General features: G+C 38.0%; 1 protein-coding gene and 1 long non-coding RNA gene across 7 annotated transcripts in view; one reads left to right on the top strand and one right to left on the bottom strand.

Annotated features, from left to right (window-relative positions):
* Positions 1 to 22,062, top strand: part of RAPGEF2 (Rap guanine nucleotide exchange factor 2) — a 162,881-nt gene that overhangs the window by 135,407 nt on the left and 5,412 nt on the right. For 4 of the 6 annotated variants that reach the window (XM_081208648.1, XM_081208647.1, XM_081208652.1 and 1 more), the window contains 15 exons: positions 937 to 1,044; positions 1,134 to 1,337; positions 1,448 to 1,556; positions 2,614 to 2,860; positions 3,450 to 3,607; positions 7,023 to 7,263; positions 7,419 to 7,802; positions 10,682 to 10,893; positions 11,016 to 11,139; positions 12,791 to 12,814; positions 14,738 to 14,961; positions 15,423 to 15,608; positions 16,760 to 16,912; positions 17,958 to 18,183; positions 19,727 to 20,286. In XM_081208648.1, the coding sequence (XP_081064774.1) occupies positions 937 to 1,044; positions 1,134 to 1,337; positions 1,448 to 1,556; positions 2,614 to 2,860; positions 3,450 to 3,607; positions 7,023 to 7,263; positions 7,419 to 7,802; positions 10,682 to 10,893; positions 11,016 to 11,139; positions 12,791 to 12,814; positions 14,738 to 14,961; positions 15,423 to 15,608; positions 16,760 to 16,912; positions 17,958 to 18,183; positions 19,727 to 20,286 (3,160 nt within the window). The remainder of the gene's footprint in view (positions 1 to 936; positions 1,045 to 1,133; positions 1,338 to 1,447; positions 1,557 to 2,613; positions 2,861 to 3,449; positions 3,608 to 7,022; positions 7,264 to 7,418; positions 7,803 to 10,681; positions 10,894 to 11,015; positions 11,140 to 12,790; positions 12,815 to 14,737; positions 14,962 to 15,422; positions 15,609 to 16,759; positions 16,913 to 17,957; positions 18,184 to 19,726; positions 20,287 to 22,062) is intronic. The other 2 variants (XM_081208650.1, XM_081208649.1) reach the window with 2 other exon arrangements.
* Positions 12,570 to 22,062, bottom strand: part of LOC308595174 — a 37,509-nt gene continuing 28,016 nt past the window's right edge. Inside the window, exons 2-4 of the long non-coding RNA XR_014011856.1 lie at positions 14,615 to 14,897; positions 12,880 to 12,992; positions 12,570 to 12,783 (exon numbers count right to left, since the gene is read on the bottom strand). This is a non-coding gene — a long non-coding RNA (uncharacterized lncRNA). The remainder of the gene's footprint in view (positions 12,784 to 12,879; positions 12,993 to 14,614; positions 14,898 to 22,062) is intronic.

The raw sequence follows: 22,062 nt of genomic DNA, 5'->3' as shown, positions 1-22,062 counted from the left end.
TCTTTCCATGTTAGGCAAAATATTCCTGCATTGCTGGTACTTGGACCAGATGACCCTTGTGGTCCCTTCCAACTCTACAATTCTAGAATTCTATGTTTGGATGCCTCAATTCATGTTAGGTCTAAGAATTCAAGCAGTTACTTTCAAATTTGTGGCATTGTAGTAGAACAGGGATTTTAGAAACTTGGAGGGTAATGGGTTCTCAACAGCACATTGTCGGAATTTCAGTTCCTGTCAAGGTCTATTTATGGATTCTTTAAACTCACTGTAACGAAAGACTGCATTGAATCTGGTGTTTTGTTAGTGCATAGAAATGGTAGTTGTATTGATTCCATGTTATTAAAATCTATATAATGAATAGTGGCTTCTGATAGTGACTCAGTTTGCTGACACAGCAGGAGCAAAGTTTTCCTTTTGAACTAAGGTAGCATAGCTAAAAAGCATATTACAGAAACATGCAAAATTGGAAATGGCCTTTAGGCCTTTTTTTAAAAGAAGAAAAAGTAACCCAAATTTATTTTTTAATCCGTTATTTTTGTAAGACAGTTAACTGTTTGGAGCCTATTGCTTCAGAAGCAATTCTTTTAAAATCGCTACCATTTCAACACTATAGTTTCATGAAGAGATATGGTGGTGTTTCTTATTTGCATAGAAGTCCGGCAGTAAAAATGTAGGATACCAGGTTTCTCTTCTCTGAAAAGAAGTACGTGAAGGATTTTGTACAAATGTGAAGCTTTATGTTTAAAACCCAGTTTCTTGCTTTTTCTTTTTTTTAACCTGGTGGACTTCTAGAATTTTTTTTTTTAGATGTCACTAGATCAGATACTGAAGTATATGGTGTTGGGGAAATGTCTAAAATAAGAAAGCAGCTGAAAAATAGTTTTCCTTGGGTTTTTAAACTGCATTTATATAAAGAATTTATATTGTTTCTTTCAGGTTACACGGGTAGTATTGTTGTGGGTGAACAATCACTTCAATGATTTTGAGGGAGATTCTGCAATGACTCGTTTTCTGGAAGAATTTGAGAACAATTTAGAAAGAGAGGTATGGATTGTTGGCAAAATAAGAGACTTGCTGTCCTACACTGAGGTGACTTTACATCTAACAAATGGCTCTGGATTCTCTCCCTACAGAAAATGGGTGGACATTTGAGGCTGTTAAATATTGCATGTGCTGCTAAAGCTAAACGAAGAATGATAACATTAACAAAGCCATCTCGGGAAGCCCCTTTGCCTTTCTTATTATTGGGAGGATCTGAAAAGGGATTTGGAATCTTTGTTGACAGTGTTGATTCAGGTAGCAAAGCCACTGAAGCAGGCTTGAAACGTGGTGATCAGGTATGTAAATTAAATTTCATCCAGGTTTTTCTTGGAATGCCAATAGTTGTAGTGGAGACTCCTCATCATTATGAATTGACAGGATTCAATCCTTTTGTTCCTCTTTTTAGATATTGGAGGTAAATGGCCAAAATTTTGAAAACATTCAGCTGTCTAAAGCCATGGAAATTCTTCGAAATAACACACATTTGTCTATCACTGTGAAAACTAACTTATTTGGTAAGTTTAAAGCCATAGGTTTAAGTGTAACTTTTATTATAATGCAATAGTTTTAGAATTGTGTTGCGATGAGACCAGGAGTACCCTCACCAGGATGTCCTTAAAAGCACAAAGACATCTTGTTCACTACTTGCCATCTTTTTCTGCAATGCACAACCATAGATGAGTATTGACCATGTTTTACGGTGCATTCCAGAACACATCTTTAAATTGTGCAGAACAGAATTTCCACAGGCAAGGTCGATGTGGAAAAAGATTCACTGAGGGTAGAAAGCAAGACATCCACACTTGCAATAAATGTTTCAGTCTTCATAGTTACTGCTTTATAAGAACAAAATGTGCAGATGTTATAATATTTTATAACAATTCAAAAAACTGATAAAAGATCATAATAAGAAATGGAATCTATTTGCTGTCCAACTTAGTTCAGTGGGGTTTACTTCCCCTTAAGTGGGAATTGTAACCTTAAATTACAAATGTTCCCTTTTGAAGTTTAGGAAAGATTAAGGTCAGAAAAGACTATTGCAGTAATGAAATTTAACTTCATACATAACATAATATGCATGTCTGCATAATGTTTCTAAAGTAACTACAGCCAAGACCCTTAGTGTGAAATGATTTTGGAAGCAGTGTAAAGTTACTAAAACTGTTTGTGGAAAATCATTCTTAGAGGCCCTTGTACCTCGCAGCATTCCTCTGAATATGTTGAGACAACTTGCATAACTATTGTTATTGCTTTCCTAGACTTGCTGCTGTAGAATTTTAGTTGACCTTCTGGAAGGAAATATGCCATAGCTTTTTTCTTGTTTCAGACATAAACGTGCCCTTGCTCTTTAGCTGTCTATGGATTTTTAAACTCTCTTTATTAGGTATAAAGTGAACAACTTATTTTGAGGCTTAATTCTATGCCCAGGAATAGATTTTTAGAAGTATTGCTAAGTCCAAGCATGGATTCTATTCAAATGTGAAATGCCACTTTGCTTTTCATAGCCTGTGCAAGGGTATGATGTATTTCTTTTGAGTTTATTTTTCTATGTGTTTTCCATCTTCTGTGCAGTTTTTAAAGAACTTCTAACAAGATTGTCAGAGGAGAAAAGAAACGGCGCTCCTCATCTTCCTAAAATTGGTGATATTAAAAAAGCAAGCCGTTATTCCATACCAGATCTTGGAGTTGACGTCGAGCAGGTGATAGGATTGGAAAAAGTAACCAAGAAGAGCAAAGCCAACACTGTTGGTGGGCGAAACAAGCTGAAGAAGATACTAGACAAAACCCGCATCAGTATCCTGCCTCAGAAACCATACAAGTGAGTGTGATGCACAGCACCGCAGAGTGATTTCCATTATGTCAACTCAGTCTATAGTTTTATTGTATTGGTTATTGCCTTGAAATCTGCATCAGTATTAGAATTGTTTCTAAGATGTTTTATCGTTTTATTTCTTGTTGTTTGTTGCCCTAGGCTCCATTGAGAGGAAGAGCAGGATATAAATTTAATAAATAATACCATTACCCAATAGCCAGTTGAATCTCTGTGTAGAAATGGTTCATGAAGAATAAAATAAATATATCAACATTTCTTTTCCAAAAAAAGGGGGGCAGGGCTGCTGGAAATTTTATCACATACTTTCATGTATTCTGCATACATTAAAAACAAAATCCTGAGCTTTATTTATAATCAACATTTAGGTGTAACAGTTCCAATCTTGCTGGTACCTTACTAGTGAATATGGCTTTGGTTAAAACTTCCTGTTGAGTAAGTTTGCCAAAGCAATGCTTATACTTTAAAAATCTGTAAGATGAATGGCTTATGTGGAAATCAGAAATACAGGGGGAAATAAAGCAATATAGGTCACGATAATATAAAAGCACTGAATTTGTTTTCCCCATCGTCATAGCGATATTGGAATTGGCCAATCTCAGGATGACAGCATTGTGGGATTGAGGCAGACCAAGCACATTCCTCCTGCTCTGCCGGTCAGTGGAACTCTGTCTTCAAGCAATCCTGACTTAATGCAGTCACATCACCGCATCTTAGATTTCAACACAACCCCAGGTGAGCCTCAAATTTTCATGCATGTTCTTTGGGCTACTTCTGATAGGTGTAAGAGGGTACAAAAACTATGTTCCTCGAGTTGGGATTTCCATGTCTCCTTTACATAAAAATACTTCTTCTTTTTTAGGACACATAAATAGTCTGATCTACTGAAAAACTCTGTAATACATTTGTACCATTATTATTAGTTAGCACTTATTTATCATTGTCACTGTGCAAAGAGTGAGGGCATGCAAACCAATGTTAAAAGGACTGGGGTAATGGAAATGGATGTAGTTGTCCCTGGAACCTGAAAATAGCTGAGAAGCAGCCAAAACTAAGTAGAACAATTCAAGGTAGAAATTCTGAATGACTATGTCTTGGGGTGTAGATAATAAGACAGGAAAATGATTTTCTCCAAACATGGAGTTAGGAGACCGATAAGGAGACACATGTGGTCAATAAGCTTCACATTTAATGAAAGGCCTGGAAGATATGTGGGCATATAGATTCTCAGAAGCAGAGAGATTCAGTATTAGTGAACAGTATACAAAGTATTGCTTATTTATAAACAGGAGAAATGAAGTAACTATATTGTGTGATATTACTTTGTTGATGGTTGCATACTAGTATTATTATCTATTGAAAACCCTTTTTATACCACCTGTCATAAAAATATACATACTGGGATAGTTTACAACCAAATAAAATGGTACAAGCTCATTAAAATCACTTCCAGTATACACTGCTAGGCATTTTTCTTTGTGATGTTTGTTTTTGAATTGGCTTCTTGTACTCTATTTATTTAACATTAACGTATAATGCTCCCTTGAGGGCTTTAAAGAAAGTTGGGCTATAATCTTAAGCCACAATGCATACTTGAAGCTTCAGAAAATGTACAGTCTCAATAGTTTTCTTGTTACTTTGGACTGTGTTGGAGATGGGGGAGGCATTCAGGAAATCGAATGTACTAGAGCAGAAAGAATTCAACCTGTCAGAATTGCTGTTCCGTAGAGCTTGGAGGAGCCGAGTAGTGCTTAGGGAGGGGAAAAAAATGCTTGCTGTGTTAAGTGGATTTGTAAATCAACATTTTAGTATGGGGATGTTCATGGCAAAAGAGATCATGAACTTACAATAACATTTTCCTATGCAATTGTTCTGTAAGTTGAAAAAGTCAAACCCAAGCTTTGATATCCTTTTCAGTGTCTTGCCAGACTGGCATTTTAAACCAGAGAATAGATGACTGCCTTGCCTTTTTTTATTTCAGCCTTGCTGTAAGCTTCAGGTTGCAACCTTATGTAAGATGTTTACTAGAGGTTACATTTTCCTTAGTTGAATTTGTTAAGAGGAAATGTGCAGTTCAGGTAGAAGGGCCTTTACAAATTAGTTGAGCAAAGGTTTAATATATTAAGATATAAAGAGGTTCACACACCTACAAGTGCAACCATAAAGGTAAAGGTACCCCTGTCCGTACGGGCCAGTCTTGACAGACTCTAGGGTTGTGCGCTCTTCTCAGTCTAGAGGCCGGGAGCCAGCGCTGTCCGCAGACACTTCCGGGTCACGTGGCCAGTGTGATGAAGCTGCTCTGGTGAGCCAGAGCCGCACACGGAAACGCCGTTTACCTTCCTGCTAGTAAGCGGTCCCTATTTATCTACTTACACCCGGGGGTGCTTTCGAACTGCTAGGTTGGCAGGCGCTGGAACCGAGCAGCGGGAGCGCACCCCGCCGCGGGGATTCGAACCGCCGACCAAGCGATCGGCAAGTCCTAGGCGCTGAGGTTTTACCCACAGCGCCACCCGCGTCCCACAGTGCAACCATACATGTCAACTATTCCATCTCAGTCTTACAGGGAAGCCACTTGGAGGAAAGCAATCCCCAGCAGACCTCAAATATACCCTAATCTGCACTTAAATTTCACAGTGGGTGGAGATGTAGCTGTGATGCATCTGGAGTTAGGAAGAAAAGGGGAGAGAACTGGTAGAAATGGTAACCAGTGATTTGGTAACATGTCTACAGAACCATGGGGGAGGTACTGAAGATGAAGTAGGGGAGGATAAGCGAGAGCAGGCAAGGACGTGAACGGGTACAATGTGGTTTTATCCCTTGTTGCTGGGGAATAGAGTTGATTGTGTGATGAGGTTTGTTTATTAGTGCAGAAACCAGCAAGTAAAGAGCGGGTGAGAGGGCTGAACATTGCTCTCTTCATACAGCCTACTGTTCTCGTTCACACAATAGGTAGGAGGCAAAAACAACAGAAACTGCCAGCTTCATTTCAACAAAAGGCAGCTGTGGGTTTGTGTGTGTGTGTGTGTCTGGCTTTGCAAAACATGGATTCCCCCCCCCCCCCCCCGGAAAGAGCAGGGGAATAAGGGACTTTATTTGGGGCGAGGGTTAAATCCGTACCCATACTTTACATCATACTACATTTTTATGATTTCTAGTGCTACGTTTTTTATTTGAGATTAACAGCAATAAGTAAAAATAAACTTGCTTATGGCATCCATCATATCTCCAATATAAACCTCTCCCCTTTTGTTGTTTCTTGTTTGAATTGTTTCATTTTTCTTGATTGCCGTTGTCAATCACTCAACATATACAGTATTTTAAGAGGAAGGAAAGGAAGGAAACTGATTTTTTTTGTCTGTTGATAGATGAATAACTGATAAAAACCTGATGACACAACCTTTTCTTGATTGTTTACATAATTACTTCAAAAAACAGAGTTTTGAAGAAACATTAAAAGTTATTGGTTGACCTGGAAACCTTTCTTTCAGTTTGAAACAATAACATTTGATAAGCGCTAAGAAATAAAGGTCCATCACCACCCAGTCATCAGGAAATTATATAGCAAGCTAAAAAATTGGGGCCATACAGGTACTAATGAGTATTTAGAGTGTCTTGTAAGGCAACTATTGAGGCAGGCATACTTTAGTTTATGAGCTCATAATGACTTAAAATGAAGGTTACTACTCATGCCCTCTCCTATTTGAAGTTGGCTTGGTTCAGTATACTATGGTTAATAAAAAAATACAGTTTGTAATTTTCTATTTTCATGTCCCCATTGGAATGGAGGGAGGGGCAAGCTTGAGATTCATTCATTTAAGAATAAACTGCAATTTAGTAGCATGTCAGTATGCAGTCAGTAGTATCAAAGCTGAATGCACTGATTATATACTTTGTGGTTAGCAATTTATAAACGTTTACGGCACAAAGCCAGCATGTTGATCCATTTTGCTTTGCTTGGAAATGACTTCTGATCATTGGCAGAAAAAAGAATGATGATCCGAAAGAAGGATAGTGACTAGAACAGTTTCACAGGAGCAAGATGGCAACTAAAGAAAATTGTGTATCTGTTCCTATTCAGATACTGACTGAAAAATAAATAATTTTACTCTATGGTTTATATGCTGTAATAGGATTTCCCCCCTCCTTACAGATTTACCAGACCAGGTTCTGAGGGTTTTTAAGGCAGACCAACAAAGCCGCTACATTATGATCAGTAAGGACACAACTGCAAAGGAAGTGGTTATTCAAGCAATCCGAGAGTTTGCTCTAACCACCACCCCAGATGCATATTCTTTATGTGAAGTTTCAGTCACTCCAGAGGGAGTAATCAAGCAAAGGAGGCTTCCAGATCAACTTTCCAAGCTTGCTGACAGAATACAGCTTAGTGGAAGGTGAGACTCATACATCATCTGCCATTTCAGAATATAATTGAATGTACTTATTAAATATACTGATTTTTAAATTCTAAACAAGCTACCTTTGCTTTCCATTACTATTAGTGTTTTCATTTCTATAAAACTTTATTCCCTCTTCCCCCCTCTCCCAGGTATTATCTGAAGAACAACATGGAGACAGAAACCTTGTGTTCAGATGAAGATGCTCAGGAATTGCTGAGAGAGAGTCAAATTTCTTTATTGCAACTCAGTACTGTTGAGGTGGCAACCCAACTCTCTATGCGTAACTTTGAACTGTTCCGTAACATTGAACCTACAGAATACATAGATGACTTGTTTAAACTGAAATCTAAGTCTAGCTGTACTAACTTGAAAAAGTTTGAAGAAGTAATAAACCAAGAAACCTTTTGGGTGGCATCTGAGATTCTGCGAGAAACCAACCAGCTGAAAAGGATGAAGATAATTAAGCACTTCATTAAGATAGCATTGCACTGCAGGGAATGCAAGAACTTCAACTCCATGTTTGCAATAATAAGGTAAACAAGACTAGATCACCCCCCCAATGATTTTGCATACAGTTTATAAGAAATAAAGTGTAAATAGATGCTTCATAATGATGATACTAAATTTTAAGAAAAATACTATGTGTACATTTTACTGTTTTATGAATTAGTAATTTAATACTACAATAGTAATATTTCATTAATTTAACAGTCCGCAGCAGCAGCTTTAGACAAAATCCTAATCCAAAAAGAGCAAGACTGGTTGAAAGGCTAGAGGATTCTTCCATGAAAAGCTGTTTAAATTAGCATTGCAAGCTTGTCATTGCTAACATCATAATGATATATCTGATGAAAGTAGACTCTACTCCATGATCACGTGTGTCATTATAAATGTATTAGTCTTTGTTGTGTTTGTCATTTTTATAAGCATTTGTTATCTCTAGAAATCAAAATATCCTTTGGAACAGACTTGGAAAAAGCAAAATTACAAAAGAAGTCATTTATCTTTCTCTGTTTCCACTTAGTATGCAACCATGGAGTATGTTTTATGTGTGAAAGACTGCACACAGTCCTGTATGAATCCATTTAGTATTATTTAAAAGGTTTGCATGTTGGCATGCAAAATCCCAGTTATAGGTTACACAGGTTTTTAACTTAATGCAGTAGAAGCTAATTGTTAGACTGTTGGTGGTACAAGGCAGCCTTAAATCTTTGGTTCTCCTCCTTCCTACCCCCACAAAAAGTACACTTCTGATTTTTCCGGTTACCTTCCTTTTGAAAGGGTCATTTCAAAACAGATTGTCACTTTGTATGAAGCACATTTGGTTGTTGTTTAGGCCTCATGTGAGCCTGCTATTCAGCTTTTGAATGCAATTACAGTCCCTAGACTGTATTTGAAGGCTTCCTTGGTAAGGAAACCTTTGCTTTGTTGCATTTATTAGCATTTTCAGCAAGTATTGATAGCATTGGTCTTGACATATTACCATTTGCAACTAGCAGGCGATGTAGAGGGACTTCTGGGACGACGCAACAGCACTCTCCCTCCCTGGCACCGCTGTGCCAGCCCTCAGTTTCCCTTCCCTCAGGTGAATTCCCCCAATAGAGAATGAATCACGAGTGACAGTGGGTTTTTCTTTGGGGAAAACAGGTTGCAAACAAACTTCATTATAACAGATGTAAACAAGGAGTTTTTGGTTCTTTTTCTTCCACAGAAATGTATCAAACAGTGAGGTTGTTCATGGCACAGTGCTGTTGCTTTTTATTAAAATGTATACTGTTTCAGGTTATAGGCTGTATGCTGTTGAGGCTTAAGGTTACTTTCTTTTACATATCTTTCATAGATCAGACTTTTCCACACACACTTCAGGAATTTAGGATTTTAACTGGACTGTTTTCTTACAAACCCCCAAATCCTCTTTGGCCTGGGAATCACTTTCATGTCAGAGTATTCCCTCTGAGGACCCTTTTTCCTGTAAACACCGTGGGAGACTGTGCCTTTTCTGTTTTAACAGTGTTCTGCGATTCAGAACCTTAGAGCATATACTGAGAGTTCTCGGCTCTCCTCAGCTCTGCCACGTGTCAGAACGAACCCTCCTGACAGAATCCTCACAGTCTGAATCCCTCTCTCAAGCACTCCTCACTCCACAACTTCATGCCATTTCTACTAAACCTTCCTGTAGTCTGATATGTGAACATAGGCAAGATAGGGATTTTTAATCAGTACACTCAGGATGCCCACTTTTCTTACAGTGTTGATGCTCCTTTGGCTTTTCACTATGGGTGACAGTGATTTCGGAAAGTTACATAAATTGATGCTAAATATATTTAGAAAAGACTGGGCATGGAACACTGTGATTTGGGGGCATTATTGATAGAGTTCCAACCCAGGAATTCTTTTCACCAACTCAAATTAAGTAAAATAAGTTACACTGTCTGCCTGGATTTGATACTGGTCACTTTCATGCCTTGTTAAATTTCATGCCTCTGTGTTAAATTACTGTAACTTATTCTGCTAATATACTTGATGAAACTTGATTTGGGGATCAAAGGTGGTCAATAATCTCAGGCACCAGTTCTCCAGATAAAAATAATTAATGAAAAGGGAAACTAATACTTGTTGTGAAGGGGATGAAGATATGGGCATCTGAGAGAGAAAAGTAGATTTGACAGTTGGTGGCCTCTGTAAAAAATTGTTTGCAGCTCTAAAACATTTAATGTTAGGATCACTGAATTCAGACATTTTTGTTGACCATTTCAACTGACTACAGAAAGCAAGGCTGAATGTCAGATATCTATGTCTCGGACAACAGAGGGCTTTTATAATCAATATCACCAGTGCATCCAAATGAGCTGGTTATGTCTCTTCTAAACCTCTGGTAATAACATGCTTCTTTTGCTAGTATACTAAGGGAATGACTCACAGCATTTTACAGCTGCAGTTTCTGAATAGACTTTACTGTATTACTCATTACAATACTTCCATCTGGCAGTAACAAACACTTACTGATCATCATAGCCACATCTTTGTACTAAAAATGGTCCTTGTTTATAGAAGTGTCTGTTGCTCCAACAGTGTTTGGAAAGCAATGTTGTAATAGATCTGAGAACACTTTTGGTAAGACAGGAAAGCCATACCACTGCTACCATAATCTTTTGATGATTCTTCAACTCACAAATATTGCTTGAACATTGCAGTTCAGAAAAGACCTACAATTTTATGGTGCATAATCTCTGAAAGCAGTGTTTTTGTTTACCAGTGTCAACATTTGTCAGTTGCTAAATATGATATGATATGCATTTAGTTTTACTTCAGAAGATTGTATACAGGAACATATGTTTGTGATGCTGCAAATGCAGGTGTCATTTTGAACAGAGATTAAAACCCTCAACATCTTTTAAAATTCATTCTTTAGTGGCCTAAACTTAGCTCCAGTTGCAAGACTACGAACTACTTGGGAAAAACTTCCAAGCAAATATGAAAAATTGTTTCAAGATCTTCAGGATTTATTTGATCCATCTAGGAACATGGCAAAATATCGCAATGTCCTGAATAGCCAAAATCTACAGCCTCCTATTATTCCATTGTTCCCTGTAATCAAAAAGGACCTTACGTTCCTCCATGAAGGTAAATGTTGCAAGTGTTTTTTCTGTATTGGCCCTTTGGTGATGGCAACACGTGTGTTTTTACTTTCACTGACCAAAGGCAGAGTACTATAGTTATTTCCTATCATTCTTTTGGCAATGTAGGGAATGATTCCAAAGTGGAAGGTTTGGTCAATTTTGAGAAATTACGAATGATCGCAAAAGAAATTCGCCATGTGGGTCGAATGGCTTCTGTTAACATGGATCCTGCTTTAATGTTCAGGACTAGGTGAGTTCTTTTGACCAAAGACTAACGCACTTGAAGTGTGAAATAAAAACCATTGAGCTAAGATTGTCTTGTGTTACAGATACATACTTTAAACTTGGCTAGTGTTTAATGCTTGCATTCAGAGAACAAGGGTAAGACATAGAATTGTCTTTATTTCTCCAGCTAATTAGCTGCAAGTTATTTGACAGCAATCAGATATTCTCTTTATATATCAGCCTGAAAGTAAGCAGTTGTCTTTTCATCAAGAAGAGTAACACATTTCATCTGTGTTGTCCTCTTGATATCTACGCCAAGCTTCCTAATGTTCATGAAAATGAGCGTTGCCCAATCATAGCAAGTAGACCCTGCTTGCTTTTTACCCAAAATTTGATTCTTCCTCACCATTCTACGCAACACTTTTTCTTACAATGGTTTTGTTTGATTTCTACATATGTGCATTCATGAAGGATATTCTCCTATTACAAATATTACAAATACAATATTACAAATATTACAAATACACAAATGAATTCAGACACAAACATACATGAGATTTGTTTTGATCTTAGATATGTATTCTGTTCTTGCATTACAAGTTATTTGGGCTTTTGTGCCAATAGTGAGTTCTAAATAAGATCACCATGTTTCCTTTTAAACTCATATGAACACATAGGAGGCTGCCTTATACTGAGTTAGACCATTGGTCTATCAAGCTTAGAACTGCCTACACTGACCAGCAGTGGCTGTCCAGTATTTTAGGCAGGGCTCTCTTCCCAACCCTGCCTGTCAGTGCCAAGGATTGAACCTGGGGCTTTCTGCATGCAAAGCAGATGATCTACCACTGAGCTACAGCCCTTTCCCCAAAAAGCAATTAACAAGAAAAGCAGTTCAAGAGTTCAGTGTTGAAGACTGCTTCAGAAATCTCATAGTATAACTTAAACTATTATAATAATTATGACGCATACACTTGCTAGACTGAAGCCATTGTTTTACAAGTTTTGAGTTTTAAGAAATATTCAAGTAATACATTTCCCCTCTTGTCTGGCCTGTAATTATAATGTTGTGCAAATTAACTGATTCACAGGGGTGGATAAGTGTTGCAACCAATCAAATGCCCCCATCAGGAAAAGGCAGTACAGATGGAAATGGCTCTTGCCTGTCATTGCGTAATTTATGTTACGTTCATTGTTTAAAGGTCATGGAGAACAAGAGAAATAATAGATATTTAATCACTAGTCTTATTCTTACTTAGATAAAGTAGATATAAGCAGAGTTTGCATTGAATTAGTTGGGATAGTTAAAATATCCCCTTTGGTTCAATGTATAGGAAATGCATATTGAATGAATAAATGTTTTAAAACGAAATTATATTATGTGAAAGCAGAAAAGCAGAAAGAAGACAGAAACAAAATTCACTCCAGATTTTAGAACACTATTTTATGCTAAAGGTGTAAGTAATCCAAGGTGAATTCAGTTTAATGTGAAATGAGCTTTAATCTTATGGGCACTCTATAGACACCTATTTAATGTATTATGCTGACTGATTGAGAGAAGGCTGTTCTGGGCTTTCTGGTACTGCTTGTCCTGAAGTCTGATCCTTTCTTTCTGAGCTTATAATCTCTCTGTCTCTTCCTTAAATCCATGCTTCAATACTCATGGCTCTCACTTGCAGGAAGAAGAAGTGGAGGAGTTTGGGGTAAGTGGTTGGAGAGAACACATACAGACAAACTTCCTTTTCTGAAAATCTGCATTGTTTCCTACCTGCTTCCCTTAATTTTCTGGTGCTCTGGCATTTCCCTTCTTTTGTTAACCCTTCTGTACCTGCATCAGATTTAATCCAGTGCTGCTTTTGCTTGAGGTTATAAACCCAAGAGCTGTGAAACCTTAAAGAAGTGCAAAGCAGTGAGATTCATTGGTTTGATCTAGAATTCATAAAATTGCCTCATATATGTTAGGGATAATGTGAGTTGAGTGGACATAATTTGTCCATGCAAAAGAATTTTCTATGTGGTCTTAAGGAATGAGCATATCTCAACAACATTTTGTACATTATCCAGTAAGTATACATATTCTCTAGCAGACCTCAAGGAATGTGCATATCATGACAGGTTTTCCCCCCACATTCTTTGGGCAATATTCACACAGAATCCACAGGGGACACCATTATTCCTACACAAGCACTACATACATACAACAATGTATGCGTTTGGATGCATAAGAGTGTAAGGTGTGAGGAATAAAGTGTGGGTGGTTCTCTCTCTCTCTCTCTCTCTCTCTAGACACACACACACACACACACACACACACACACACACACACACACACCCCTACCCAAACCCACACACACACTCTCTACTTCTACCTGTCTTTCCATCCTGCATGAAGACACTGGGAATGTCTGTGTGAATGAATTCACACATACATACCTCAGCTCCCAGTTCATCCATTTGCATACACTCATCTCCCATGTATCCATTAACATCGCTGAACAGTGAGGAAACAGCTGGGTTGTGGAGAAGAGATTGCAGAGTCAGTTGGTTGTGCAAAACAGCTGAGCGGCATGGAAGAGGGCATACTCTTGTAGAGTATGCCTAGTGACAGGAGAATGTGCATATTGTTCAAAGAATGTAAAAAATGATGCTGAGATATGCATGTTTTAGAGAGTATGCATATCGGTCAGGAAAGATGCACAATTTTATCTTTATGGACAGTTGAAGTGCACATTCTTCATGAGTCATGATGAATGTGCACAACGGCTGGCTGTTATGCAGATTAGCCTCTCAGCTTGCATTATCCCTAACATATGTACATACATAACCAGTCTCAATGGGAACAGTATACCAAAATGGGGTTACATGATGGTGGTTCAGATAAAAATAAGCAGCAAATTTATATGTCACACAAGTTAATAGAACCATCCAAATCCACAGATTTTATTACAGTGTTGTGATTTTTAACAGCTCAACTAACTAAATTTTCTTTCTACAAACCAGCCTTCATTATTGCTGTTAACATATTAGAAGCAAAATAGCTCCCATACATAAACACATCCAAATTTGCATGCTTCCTCATTAACTAATTGAACGTTTTTATTTAACATGAAGTCCTGTTTAAGGCGAGGGAAGTGGGGAATGAAAATGCAGTAGACTTTTTGGCACATTGCAGATGGAATTAAGTGTTTTAATAGAGGCACCTGAAAAGTACAAAGTGGACATTTCCTGCCTGATTTTGAGAGTAGTGGATTTTGAGTTTCAGGAGGCTTGACCACTGTTTACTGGTCTGAGACACCTTGCTGCATGAGCCTGCCTTAATATTTCTGTCCTTGTAATACTCAAGGCTACTGGGAGAGAGTTTAACAATTTTCCCAATGACATGGAATTTCATACTTGGAGCAGAGTAATTCTCAGGGGCTGACTTTAATGAATCCATATTCACAATTGCAACTGATTGTTGTTCTTTATTTTTATCCTTTTCCTATTGTAGCTGTATGACTTACTTGAATGAGGCATGTAAGCTTTGACCATAGACTGACATTCATGCAGACCTTTGCATGTTTCAAGTCATTGAAGGATGCAGCGATGAGCTAAGTTACATGCCATCTTGTCTTTCTTCACCCCAGGTCTCTCAGTCAAGGCAGTACAAATGCAGCAGTCCTTGATGTTGCACAAACGGGTGGACATAAAAAGCGGGTCCGCCGCAGCTCCTTCCTCAATGCCAAAAAGCTATATGAAGATGCTCAGATGGCTCGGAAAGTCAAGCAGTATCTCTCCAATTTGGATCTGGAAATGGATGAAGAGAGCCTTCAGGCACTCTCTCTACAATGTGAACCAGCCAGCAATACATGTGAGCATTTTTCTTAGTTGGGTGTGCACCTCAGTCATGGCAAATGAGCTGTTAATTTATCTTTATTTAGCCTACAGCTTAACTGTCCCTCAGGCTTAGGCTTGGCCACAGCATCATTGAGGGAAGTATGTGTTTCTAATCAAGCTGATCACTAGAAAACAAGTTATTCCATGCCATTGCAAATTGTAGACAATATTACAGTTGGCATATGTGGTACTTGTTTCTTAAATGGCATACATTACCTAATTGGCTCTCCAACTGCTGATTAGGGCATCATTTTACTATAGTTTGTGGTAGTATATTATAGCTGAATGAGAGGAATAAAAAATTCCAAGGCTTTTCAACCAAGAGAGGATATCTCTTTTCCATCATTGATCATTCTTCTGGACACCGTTTAATATAAAATCAAGTACTCTTGAGGTAGTCTTAACTGTAATCTTAATTCTACTTTTTATTTAAAGTACCCAAGACTCCAGGGGAAAAACGGTCTGGAAAACCTGAAACATCCCCAGTCGCACATAGGTCAGGGATCCAGCAGAAAGTGCAGCAGCAACAGCAGCACAAAGCAAACCAAGCACTGCAGGTCCCTGCTGTATCACTTTATCCCTCTCGTAAGAAAGTACCAGTCAAAGACCTTCCACCCTTTGGTAAGTATTGTGGATTGTTCTGTTCAGTAGAAAAATAATTTTATGTTAAAAATGGGTAAACAAATTCTCAAGAGCATTAAAAAAACATTTTCAAATTCCTAGCTGAAGTTCCATGTTTCAGGATTGTATTTTCACAAATGACAGGTATGCATCTTGAGCAACTGCAAACAAAGGTGGGGAAAACACAGGTTCTAATAATTGTTATTACTGTTGTGTTTTGGAAATGGAAAGTTCAGTAAAAAAGTGTAACAGAATCAATGTTAAGAGATCACATGAAAGTCTCACCTGTAGTTTGCATTTAACGCAGTATCATCCCACTTTAAAAAGTCATTCTTCCCCCAAAGAATCCTGGGAACTGTAGTGTGCTAAGGGAGCTGACAGTTGCTAGAGAGCCCCTCCCCCCCACCTCTGACTCTAGTCCTCACCAATCTTCCTCTTCTTCCTATGTTGGGGCCTGCTAATGCAAGCCCAGTCTTGACAGCACTCTGAAGCAGATGACATCCACTGCACATTTTTACAACTATCCAATTTTAACCATGGTTCCTGATCTTGTGATCAATGTCTGTTGAGTCTATATTTTCTTTAACTCTATTTTTCATTTATACTTACATTTATATATATAACAGCATTGAATCAGTGAAGTAGCCATTTACCTTTAAATTTAATGGCACTTCAGACATGTTTAAGCTGCAGGTTTCTGTCTCAGTTGCAGGCCTGAGGGAGGGGATAACCTGGGGTACTAGCTGTAGTCAATGTTTTTCTATGAATGGCTGAGAAGAACCAAACATTTTCCAAGTGAATGTAAAACAGAAACATTGGTTTAACCTACATTTTACTTGGGCTGAATAGTTACGTTTAAATTTGTTTTTATTAATTGCATATAATTTTCTTAGAATAAATTGTGCATTGGTGTGGAGTAGTGGAGTGACTTAGATTGAAATCCCCTTTAAGCATATTCTCTCAGTATAACTGGGGGGTTGTGATAATAAATGTGGGTGTGTAATGTACACTGCCCTCAGATCTGCAAAAGAAGGGTGGGCTAAAATATCATAGTAATGGTAGTATCAGTGGTCCATGGAATGGCCTCATTTGAATATGCAAGAAAAAGTGCGTGCATTTATATCAGATGTGTTACTTCTTCTTTATTGAAGGCATAAACTCTCCACAAGCTTTAAAGAAAATTCTTTCACTTTCTGAAGAGGGAAGCTTGGATCGTCATAAGAAACAAGCAGAGGATACAATTTCAAATGCGTCTTCACAGTTATCTTCTCCTCCCACCTCACCACAGAGCTCTCCAAGGAAAAGTATGCCAGGGTCTAAATACTCCTCACCTCTCACAAGTTCTCCTCTCTTGTAATTGTTAGTGATAACTGTTTAAACGTAGTTAAGATGCCAAATATGTAGTCAGTTGTGGTTTAGCATGGGCAGACATTTCCTAAAAGCACAAAGTTGTCACATGCTAAGTATGCAAGCCAGAACATTTTCTGTCAGAAATCCTGGTGCAAGTCAATACTGAGTACAAGTCAATACTGAGTGCAGGCATACTGAGCTAAATGAACCCGCAGCCTAACTCGGCACAACCAGCTTCCTATGTTCCTGCCTTCTCAGATGCAGTTGGGAAAGGAGATAAAGCAGCTTAACGATCCCCATATCCAAGTGCCAAGAACCATAATGATATTGAATATTAGTTGTTCACCCCTATTTGCTGAAACCATTCATGTATGCAGCCTCCCACAGTATCAGGGATGGGTAGAAATGTATATGGGTATCACGATGAAGACAATTTGTGTGGAATAAAAATCTTCATGCAAAGTATTTTCTTTTTGGAATTATGATGAAGCTTCCTATACAAATGAGACCACATTTATGTTTCCCTTATGCATCAATCCTGGCTGTGGAACCAAGCATGTTTACCATTGTTCATATGTGTGGCAGCACGCCCCACCCCCCAAATTTATTTCACGTTAAGCAAAATTAGATTCCTATAATTGGATTGCTGTGGGCTTTTCCAGGGATATGGTTGGTTTTCTCTAATCAAATTTTATCCCAATGGATGGCAAAGGCATACAGTGTAGAACCCATTTGAATCATGTTAGTTAGATATTGAAACTTCAAGTAAAATTTTTTTTTTGATCTTTAAATTATCATCTGTTAATGTTTTCTCCCCCCAAATTCTCTATCTTAAAAATAAGATGATACTATAAATACCCCCTTATAAATTATTTGTTCTCAGATTTAAAACAACAATTTAAAAAGTTATTTTGGTACAGGGGCTGCATAATTTGAATATTTATACAAATGCTGAAAATTTTATAATGAAAATTGTTATAATCACTCTTCCCTGTACAGGTTATACTCTGGCTCCCAGTGGTACCGTGGATAACTTTTCAGACTCTGGTCACAGTGAAATTTCTTCCAGATCCAGCATTGTCAGCAATTCTTCATTTGACTCCATGCCAGTATCACTACATGATGACAGGAGGCAGAGGCACTCTGTCAGCATTGTGGAGACTAACCTTGGAGTGGGCAGGATTGACCGAAGAGCCATAATTGAACCAGATCAGTACAGCATAGGGTAGGTAGTACATGTCAGTGTAATTACATTTATTAAAAGCCTACTCTAGAGCTGTAGATGCTTTTTCTTTCATGAGCAGATTTTAGGAACATGTATTCTGTTACAAGGCATCACTTGAGTGACTCTGCCTTTAAAGGAAAAGCAAAACACTGCCAACCCATGTCCCATAATGCATAATGCTTTCTTGGCCCAATCTTTCCAAAATATCCTGTTATTTATTTTTAAATGTAGGGGTCTCCCAGAAGGAATGGAGAGGGGAAACCTAGTAGTCTTCTTAAAAGAATGCTTGTGTAATTATGTACATTTGGACAAACTTTGATCAGCTTGGACTGAGGTGTCTTTTAGAATAGGATCTAAAAATAGAATGGTCCCTCGTTTTTGAGTTGGTGTTTAGTGAATGCTTGAGAGACATCTTGGTTACATTTATTAGTTTAAAAGAAGCTGCAACTTGCAGCACAGGCGGGAAATTTATTTTAATTGGAAATCTGTTTAAAATCCTAGCTGATATGCACCCAGATATTTCAAGTAAAATCATGGAATTCAAGTTTCTCACACTACTTCTTAGGCAAAAATTAACAAAATATCAATGGGGGACCTCATTTAAACTACTTATCTTGTTGAATAAGAAACTGTGGTTAAAACATTAGCTAATCAAAGATAATAACAGATGGAAGGAATATTTAGTTCAGATACTGGAAAGGAAAACACTTAAACTTATCAAATATAAAAACAGAATAATGAAGATAATAAATACAACTTGAATCAGCAAGTGGGACTCGAGAAGCACTGCATCAAGAAGAACAAAGAAAAGTAAATTATTGTCAATAAGGGGAAAGGAGAGAGGAGGTGACAGTGCAAATTAGTATGTTAAATTGGAAATCTAGAAAATGTTAGTGCTGGGGACTACATTTATATAATTCTCAAAATTAAGGAATCAATATTTGGGAAAAGTTGTTTTTAAACTACCATAGATAGAATACAATGCAAATTCTTTCACTAAATATTAAAGGGCTGAATTCACCATTTAAGATACCAAGAGACCTCTAAGCACCAAAGAAAAATGAACTTGTAAAAAGTTTCATTTAAATGTGCACTGATTTTTTGTTGAGGGACATTTTGTCATATCCAATTCCAGACAGTGTTTAGTGACTAATGTCCTAAATCTTTTCCCCAATTGTTTTGATAAGTATTAGATGATATATCTGCATCTCCAAGAGATAATAGGGGAAGAATGGGGAAAATGCATGCTCCTAATACTCTTACCAGATTCACAATTTGAAAAATCTTTGAAAAACACCCAATGATGCTTCTGATCTAGTGTTCAGTTGGTGCACAAAGTATCATAATAATTTCATTAGACGTATATTTGGCAGCTATTGAAGCATGTGAATTTGAGCACAGACATCTTTAGAGTTAACTGATCTGTACTACAAATTGAACAAAATGCTTTGTGCAAATTGTTACTGCGGTTTGATATTCTAATTGCTAGTGGCAACATTGTTGCTTTATGCCTATTAATTATTTTGTTCCTGTGTTCTTCTAGCTACTACCCACCACTGTCAGAGAATAGAGGCTTGTATGCTGGGGCAACCATGCTTTCTTCTCCTAGCACTGAGGAGCTGTCACAGGATCAGGGAGATCGAGCATCACTTGATGCAGCGGATAGTGGCCGTGGCAGCTGGACTTCTTGTTCAAGTGGTTCCCATGACAACATACAGACAATACAGCACCAGCGAAGTTGGGAGATTCTTCCTTTTGGACATGCTCATTTCGATAGTTCAGGCGATGGGGCAGGACTGTGGGCCTCAGGCAGCCACATGGACCCGATGATGTTCTCCGATCATGGCACAAAGTATGGCAGGCAGAGTCAAGGTAGGGAGGGCCTTGATCAAGCACAGTCCAGAGCAAGCTGGGCATCCTCCACAGGCTACTGGGGAGAGGACTCTGAAGGTGATACAGGTACCATAAAACGGAGGGGTGGGAAGGATGTGTCAATTGAAGCTGAAACCAGTAGCATAACATCTATGACAGCAGAGGATTCAAAGCCAGTTCCCATGCCAGCTCATATAGCTGTGTCAACAAGTAATACAAAGGGTCTTATTGGTAAGTTTACCTTTGTCTACCACAAAGTATCCTACATATTTGCTATAAATATGAATTTATTTTACAAATATTTTTCCTTAATCTTTTTTTGAGCAAAACATATAGCCAGCTCATAGTCTTAACTTGTGTTTTGCTTTTTCCGTAAAGCCTTTTGTGCTGAAGTGATGCTTCCTCCTGCAGATATTCCATTGTTATTTTTTAGTTATTATTTTTTTATCTTGCCTCAGAACTGCCCACATTTCAGTCATTAACATAAACTCTGGTTTTCTTTTCCTTTCTAGTTTGTTAATATGCTTAGTCCAATGTCTTATAATATGGGGGTACAGTTTTCTCTCTTTGTGTATGTCAATAATATAGCCCTAGTGTGCTCTGCCCTATACCTCCATCAGGAACAACTGCAATTTGTTGTTTAGCACAATTTCCTTCTATGCCTCAATTACTAATGCAGATTTAAACTTGTCTAGGGATATAAAAAGGTGGAGATGCTGGTGTTAGAGAGCAGGAGATAAAAGGATTTGAATAAATCTTGCTATAGGATTTCAGGATATAAATGGGAAAGGGCTGTAGATCTGGAGTGGAGCACTGCATTGCACGCAAAAGGTCCAGGTTCAGTTGTCGGCATCTGGGCTGACAAAAGACTCCTGTCTGAAACCCTGGAGAGCTGCTGCCAGTTAGCAATAAAACTGAACTGGATGGGCAAATAACCTGCCTTAGGAAATGCAGGCTTTTTCCTATGTTTCGTTCCTGACAGCACACTTTTTTCTGCCAGTTTGCATATGTCACAGATTCTGGTGTGTAGAGTGACAAGGGGAACCCCACAACCTTCAACAGAAATATGGGAAAAGGGAAATGTCCCCCTGACACTGGCTAAATAGACTGGTGGTCCCTGGGATATATTCTTCATGGGTAATCCCTTGACTTCACATTATTCTTTCTCTCTGACGTTTCGAGCACTCATCAGCTATATCCACAAACCAAAATGATTCAGTAATCAACAACAGTGGCTACTTCATTTTTACACATACATGTATGCAGCAAGCGAGAAACATTATCACAGTTAATCAGCAAAGGCATTCAGAGGATGGGTATGGAGCAGAACCAGTGAGGTGTGTGGCCAAGGGTTGACTAGAATGGTCCAAAGGACTGCATTTAGCCCCTTGTCCTGAAATTCACATCCCTGGGCTGCATGATTACATGATCACATAATGATCTTCCTGCCCTCACTCTTAGGTTGTTGAGTATTTTTGCCATGCCCCCTCTTCTCCAGTCAACATAATAGGGAGCACATTTCTTTGGCTTATCTTAAATATTTTACTTCCTGGATTTTAAGATTCCTTCTCACTTATTACAGCTAATTCATGTATTTATTCTTTATATTGTTTTGTGAACCATCTTGGATGACTTCTTTTTGGAAAGACAATATAGGCATTTAAAAGTATATTAATGATGCGTAAGGAAGGAGTACAGAACTCCGAACCTGAGCACAATATATGTGCTTTATTATTTGAACTATAAATACTTTTTATTTTTATTTAACTGTGCTGAGAGAATTAGGCAAAACATGAATCTTGTCAGAATATCACCTCAAGTGAGAGAACTGTATATACTTCAATATGCAAAGTGGGTTAGTGCTATTTCTCTTTTTTTGCTAGAAGATGAAAGCAGTCATATATTGTCTATGCTTCACAGTGCCTTTTTATCAACTGTGTTCTTTACAAATCTAAGTTTGAGATTCTTTTTCAAGATGTCACCATGCCCTATATACATAATTTAAGT

Source organism: Podarcis bocagei (assembly GCF_964188305.1).
Source record: "Podarcis bocagei genome assembly, chromosome: 9".
Lineage (NCBI taxonomy): Eukaryota > Metazoa > Chordata > Lepidosauria > Squamata > Lacertidae > Podarcis > Podarcis bocagei.
Note: the sequence above shows the minus strand (reverse complement) of the source record. Positions and strands in the feature narration are given on the sequence as shown.